This window comes from Adiantum capillus-veneris, chromosome 30 (genome assembly GCF_014529385.1).
Source record: "Adiantum capillus-veneris isolate H3 chromosome 30, ASM1452938v2, whole genome shotgun sequence".
NCBI classification, from domain to species: Eukaryota; Viridiplantae; Streptophyta; class Polypodiopsida; order Polypodiales; family Pteridaceae; genus Adiantum; species Adiantum capillus-veneris.
In genome coordinates, this window is record NC_140960.1 from 88,761,002 (window position 1) to 88,767,263 (window position 6,262).

The 6,262-nt window shown below is 45.6% G+C and overlaps 1 protein-coding gene across 1 annotated transcript; it reads right to left on the reverse strand.

The window, feature by feature from the left end:
- Nucleotides 1–224: 224 nt before the first annotated feature.
- Nucleotides 225–2,744, reverse strand: LOC147418365 (berberine bridge enzyme-like D-2). Its single transcript, XM_086507208.1, has 2 exons — nucleotides 1,419–2,744; nucleotides 225–1,313 (listed from the first exon to the last, which is right to left on the reverse strand). Exons 1-2 carry the CDS (start codon nucleotides 2,272–2,274, stop codon nucleotides 616–618), a joined length of 1,554 nt encoding a protein of 517 aa, XP_086363334.1. The 5' UTR covers nucleotides 2,275–2,744; the 3' UTR covers nucleotides 225–615.
- Nucleotides 2,745–6,262: the final 3,518 nt, after the last annotated feature.

A 6,262-nucleotide genomic window follows, 5' to 3' on the forward strand; every position in this document is an offset into this window, starting at 1 on the left:
GGAAGATAACAAACTGGACGCTTTTACAACATATTTGAGCTAACCTTTTAAGCTTTATCTTATGGGTACCAACATGGCTTTGATAGTCCTAGACGAGTCACTCAAGTCTTGTTTGCATCCAATCATGCAACAGTAATGTTAAGAAAAATCATAGGATTGAACTCTCAATCCTATCTCCACAAAGTGGCTTATTAAATAGAATTTAAAAAGATGCCTTCGCTTCATTTGCTAAAGCAATTCTTTGGAAGTTTTCAAATAATGAAGACGGACTAGTACAAGATAAAAGAGGAAAAGGGGAGGGGAGGGGAGGGGAGCGGGGGGGGGGCGGGGGCACAAGAAAAGATTTCAACAAGGTGGGTGCAACTGCAAGTGGCCTAATCGAGACCAAGTTGGTCACTCCCATGGGTCACATATTTGCTTTCTTCTTTATTGGGGAACAGCTTGAGTGCCACACTAAGAATCGAACTCGGATTTGTCGCAACACTCCATTCCCTCTCAACATCGAGAATAACTTGAGTGCCACTCGACATCGAACTCGGGTCTATGCGCACCAATAAAAGCAACTTACTAATATCCCAGTGCTATCAAGTTTTTTCCTTAATAAAAGAGGGTTGGTTAGGAAGGAGGGATGCTTTGGGGATGGGAGAAAACATTGAAGGGGTCAAATTGGGCTTTGATATGGGCAAGGCGAGCGAAATTGGAGAGATAGTAGCTTTGGCCCCATGTGGATTCTGCTTGGGCTGACAAGGATGCGGTGCCAAGGTCCAAATCAATGTAATTCACGTAGGCCGCGCGCGGCGAGTGGGAAACAAAGCGTGCCATGTAGGCATAGAGGCCCCGTATCCACTCAATGAGGGCAGCATCTTGGGTCCCTTGAGCGTCCCCTGGCCAAACGGCCATATATTGGATGTTGTACAAAGTGCCCGCCCGGTGTGGAAAGGGTATAGCGGTCGTTCCTATGGTGTCCATGACACCACCATAGGGTTCAAATATGATATAGCCCTTCCCTGGATTCTCTTCTAGCTTGCCCAAGGCCCCCTTTATTCCCTCCTTACTTATTGCCACCCTCACATAGTCTGACTTTGCCTTGAAGTACCCCTTATCCCTATTCTCTCTGCTCTTGAGGTCCTCTAGAGCTTGCACCCCTGCTATGAATGCCACCCCTTCTATCCAACTCCCCTCCTCGCAGTCCGCTGCCGATAGTCCGAGCTCCGGATATATTCTGCCCATCAGCGCCACCGTCTCCGCCGCCGTCCCCAGGTACTGCCCGTAAAATGACGCCTGGACGTCCGACCGATTGCCCGTTGTAAAACCTGCAAGACAATTTTTGCATTATCTACATGCCATTCTAATCAATACTCTGTAAATGTGCTAGCCTATTTCTTGATACCATGATAAATTCCCTGCAAGAGTATTACCTGCCATATACACAGCATGGAAAAGCTCCGGCGGCGCCTTCGGTGCTACCGCTTGCCATCTGTAGACCAGCTCACTGATGGCAGCTTTGCCAGTTTTCGAGAGGCGGAATGCGGTAACTCGCGGTGTTACAGGAACCAACTGTAACTTCCATGCCACAATGATTCCCCAGGTCCCACCGCCACCGCCCCTGAGAGCCCAGAACACATCCTCCCCCATACTTGCCCTGTCCAGAAGCCTGCCTTGTGCATCCACAAGCTTCACATCGAGCACATTGTCAGCCGCAGTGCCGTATTTCCTAGACAGAAACCCATAGCCACCACCGCTGAAATGCCCGCCGCTGCCTACCGTTGGGCAAACTCCTGCTGGAAAGCCATACTCAGATGTCACCTGTGATATGCTGTAGTATATCTCACCCAATGTCGCCCCGGACTCGACCCATGCCGACTTCGAGGCCAGGTCGATCGACACGGTATGCATGTTTGCAAGATCGATGAGGACGAAAGGCACGGTAGCGCGTGAGGACAGGCCTTCATAGCTGTGGCCGCCACTGCGGATGCGTAATTGGTAGCCTGCCTTGACAGAGCAGAGGAAGGCATGTTGGACTTGGGGTGGGGAGGAGGGGAAGATGAGGATGTCGGGGGTCGGGACGTTTGACTCAGCGAAGCGGAGGTTTTGGAGGGAGGAGGAGAGTAAGGAGGTGTAGGAGGAGGAGGATCTAGTGGTGGTGTTGGAGACACCAGCTTGGGAAAGGCAGCTTGTGAGGGAGTTGAAGTTGGGTGCTGCAAGGGCAGGTAAGAAGAGGCAAGAGTGTGAGAGTAGCACGAGGGCTCTCACTATCAGAGCAGAGAGAGGCATTGCCGCCAAGAAGAGTGTGTGTGTGTGTGTGTGTGTGTGTGTGTGTGTGTGTGAGAGAGAGAGAGAGAGAGAGAGAGAAGCTCACACTCCTTCAGCTTGAGATCTTAGAGCTTGAAAATGTGATTTTTTTATTGGTCATCGACCATGGCTTTAGGACTGAATGCCAGAGTTGAAATAGCCTAGTTGTGTGCTTGAAAACCTTGTCCCTTTCTCTGCGTGTGAAAAAGCTTTTCGCTTGCTTGTGGACTTGTAGCCCCGTGAATCACATTGGTGACCTGTCGAAGATGTATTATCATCTATCCACCCACATCCATATCCATAATTTATTTGGTCCTCTCAAAGACTTCATGGTTACTTTGTACAAAACCGTTCAATTCAAACTCACGTTCATAATTACATCACCAATGCATATGCTACAACGGAAGATAGTGGTATATCTGTATTTTTCGTCGAAAATCGATCTCAAAGCGCATCTCTACAAGTTATCCATTGTCCAAACCTCACAAAAATAGAAAATTAAAAGTCCATAATAATAAAAATTATACATACTTGAGGAAGATATCAATCCCACATTTCCATTTCAGTTCAGTCTTTGTCTTTTTTTGATCTAGTGTCTGAAGTCTGATTGCTTGATCTTGTTTAACTAACTCTACTACTACAACCTGAAATAACTGGCAGAAGTGACCAACTCATTCCCTTTTGGCGATCACAGTGGTGAGCTGAATAGCTCTTGACAGTGAATCTCTCTCCCTGTTGGATTTTGAAGTTAGTTGAATTCAGTCATGCCGCCCAAAAGAGTTATCGGTGGCGGCAGAAGGCCAACAACTAGATCCATGGAGGACTCAGATCATGTCAGCACCATTCTAGAGGAGTCAGAGTGAGGCTTTGACACTGGGAACAAAGCGGATGTAAACTTGGACCAGGGGAATGCTGAGGATAGGGAGGATTCCCGGTATTCTCACCAGTCCAGGTGGAGGCATTCGAAGAGAGTAGCGAGGTGATCTCACTCTGGTGGATCTCAATGAAAAGCCAAGAGCAAGAGTCAAAAGCACACAGAAGACAGTGATGGCAATAAGAAGAGCCACAAATCAGTACACATGAAGTCAACGCAAAATCCAAAAATAGTTATTGTGACTGAGACGGATGACAATGATAAGTGGGACGCTGATAGCGATCACTATAGCAAAAGACAAACCAAAAAGCACAAATGAATTTTGAAAGAGAAGTCCACGCATTATGAACGACCTATAGATTTGAAGATTGCATTTCTAGTATTCAAGGGGGGTAAGAAAGATGACCCAGATGTCCATATTCAAGCGTTTGAAGAGTATGTCGAGCTTAAAGACATTGATGAGGATAAGTGGGGAGAGTACTTTTCCCAGACACTGAAAGCTCAGGACATACAACAAACTTATTAAAGCTTTTTGCATAAAATATTCAAAAAATAGAGGAGATGAGGACATCTTATGTGAATTGGATAGAATAAAGCAAGGCAAATTGTCAGTTCAAAGCTATGTTAAAAAAATCAAGGAACTGACTAGATAGTTGTATGAACCTCCGTCACAGAAGAGAATGAGGGCTTGATTCCTTAGCGGATTCAAAAGCAAGAAGCTGAGGGAACAGGAGGTTCTAGCCCCAAATAAGAAATTCAATGATCTGGTCCAGAGAGCCTTGAAACTCGAGCAACATGCCAAAAAGGAAAAGGGTCACAAGAGTAGAAGGGGTTCCAGTGATTGTAACATGACAACTGAGGAGTCAGATTCAAGATCCAGTTCTAGCTCATCTGATAGTGATTCAGATGATAAGACCAAAGGCAAGAAGAAGGGATCCTAGACAAGGAAACGGGAGGAGATGTCAAAGCAGATAGCAAAATGGATAAGACTAGATCCTCAGTCAACAAGCTGGATACGTAGAGTTCAAAATGTAGATCTAGGGATAAGAGGTCAGATGAGTGCATCCAGTGTAGATATTGTAAAGCATATATTGTATGGAATAATTATGGAATCAGAATTCACCATTTCAAAAAGGGTGAAGACTTGTCCATGATTTCCTTAACAAACCCAAAAGTGGTGAAGTCAAATGGAGCAACTTGTTCCAAGGGGAATGAAGCTAGTACAAGTACTAGGACTGGTAGAGGGAGATATCAGGGTGGCAATGGTCAAGGAAGGGGTAGAGCTGACTTTGGCGAGAGAGATTTCAGATATTATACTTGTGGGAAGCACTACAAGAGGTTGTGTGCACTTGTGACGTTTTTAGCGACGGAAATACATTGGGTTTTTATACTTCCCGGCGTCGCTAAAAGTGTCGATATGGGAACGTCGCTATAGTCGTCGCTATATAGCAATGGATATAGGGACGCTTACATGCTACCTATAGCGACGCTTATAGCGACGCCCGAGAGTAAAAAAATTTGGTGGCAGGGCATTCAACCATATTGAATGTTTCAATAATAGAGTAAACCTAAATCAATGCAAGATAAGCCCAGATTCACCTTTGAAAGAAAGTGCAAGCTTAGGTATAGACCCAAAGTAGTCACCCACAAGACAATATAACCATTAACTCCATCATCCATAGTATTGTTTGCTTAGTATTATTTGCAAAATAAAGATCAAAACTGACAAAAGTAAATTGATGGAAGTAAATCAATGACAATTGTACACATCATACGCAAAATCACTTGATTGTTAAGCTTTGCAAATGTAATAGTTACAACACCATTGTCATTATTGAGAAAATTTACATGGTTTTCCAATAGTTACAAAAAGACGTATACACGTCATCTCATGATACATATTCTATGACAAAAGGAAACTAATGCTATCTAGCTACTGTTAGACTGATGTCGTTTAATCAGACGTCTCATCGCATCCAAGCGGCGTATCTGTTGGATTTTGCCAAAAAAAAAAGACAGCTTTCTGTAAGTATAAACATATAATTTAGAAAACAATACAACAAATAGAAAAGATTAAACCCTAATACTAACCATGCCTCCATGAGAACTCAGAATGTCCATCAGGGCGTTTAAGCCCTTCCTGCCTATGTACTCGCGCTTGTACGGTGTGGGGTCACGTCCTGTCATCGACCACTGTTCAAAACATACAAAGAATCCATTATGTTAGAATTTAAAAACCCCTAAACACTAAACTATCAAACCTAAAGAGCAATGCAAAAACACTTACAAAATCGGCCTCAAATGATGTCCACCCGCCGCTCCCCAAGAGGTGCGAGCTCCCTGCCTCTACTCGTGCTTTGGCTGCCTCCTTTTGTTGCTTCCACTTGTCAGGATTCTCGCGCGCTTGTTTCTTTGCATTCTTCCAATCTTCTTTGGCCAGCCAATCTGGTCTCTTCCACCCATGCTTTATTGCTTTTTGCACTTCAGAACGCTTGTGCTTGCAGTATTCGCGCATTCGAACCTTCATCAGGTTCTCATTGAAGTGGTCATCCCATGTTGACACGAGAAACTCGTCATGCAGCATGTTGATGAATCTGTCTTTTAAGTCACTTGGTACTTCACTCTAGCTGTTTAGTATGTAGTGTCTAAACACCTGAGAGCAAAGACAGCGCATGCGCGAGATCACCTTCTTGCCTTCATCATCCAAGATGATATCGCCGCTGAAGTCAACGAAGTAAGGCAAGCCCTCTCGTCGGTGACGCGTGAACCTGGGTGTCCCGACAGGGGTCTCTAGCAGCGTATCAATGGGCCCGTACGGACGTCAGGTGTCTCCACTAGAGTCTGTGCCCCGAAGCGAGGAGTGTCGACTTGGGTAACTCCCGGAGGAGTAGGTAGTGGTGTGTAGCCAGGAACGGCCGTCAGCCGTGCAAAACCTAGCATAGATGGCGATGCCGTGGCTGGTGTGGGGGCGAGCAAATAAGAGGAAGGTAAAGAGCTTCGTCGAATACGAGGCAGTGTCGAGGCATCAATGGCGGCATCCCCACAACAACCACCATCGCCACCACTAGAGCGTCGGTGCCTAGACGAGTGTGAAGA

Coding starts and splice junctions, on each gene's coding strand:
- LOC147418365 (XM_086507208.1), bottom strand. CDS start 2,274: ATGCCTCTCTCTGCTCTGATAGTGAGAGCCCTCGTGCTACTCTCACAC. Junction 1,314..1,418: donor CCATGCTGTGTATATGGCAG/GTAATACTCTTG, acceptor ATTGTCTTGCAG/GTTTTACAACGGGCAATCGG.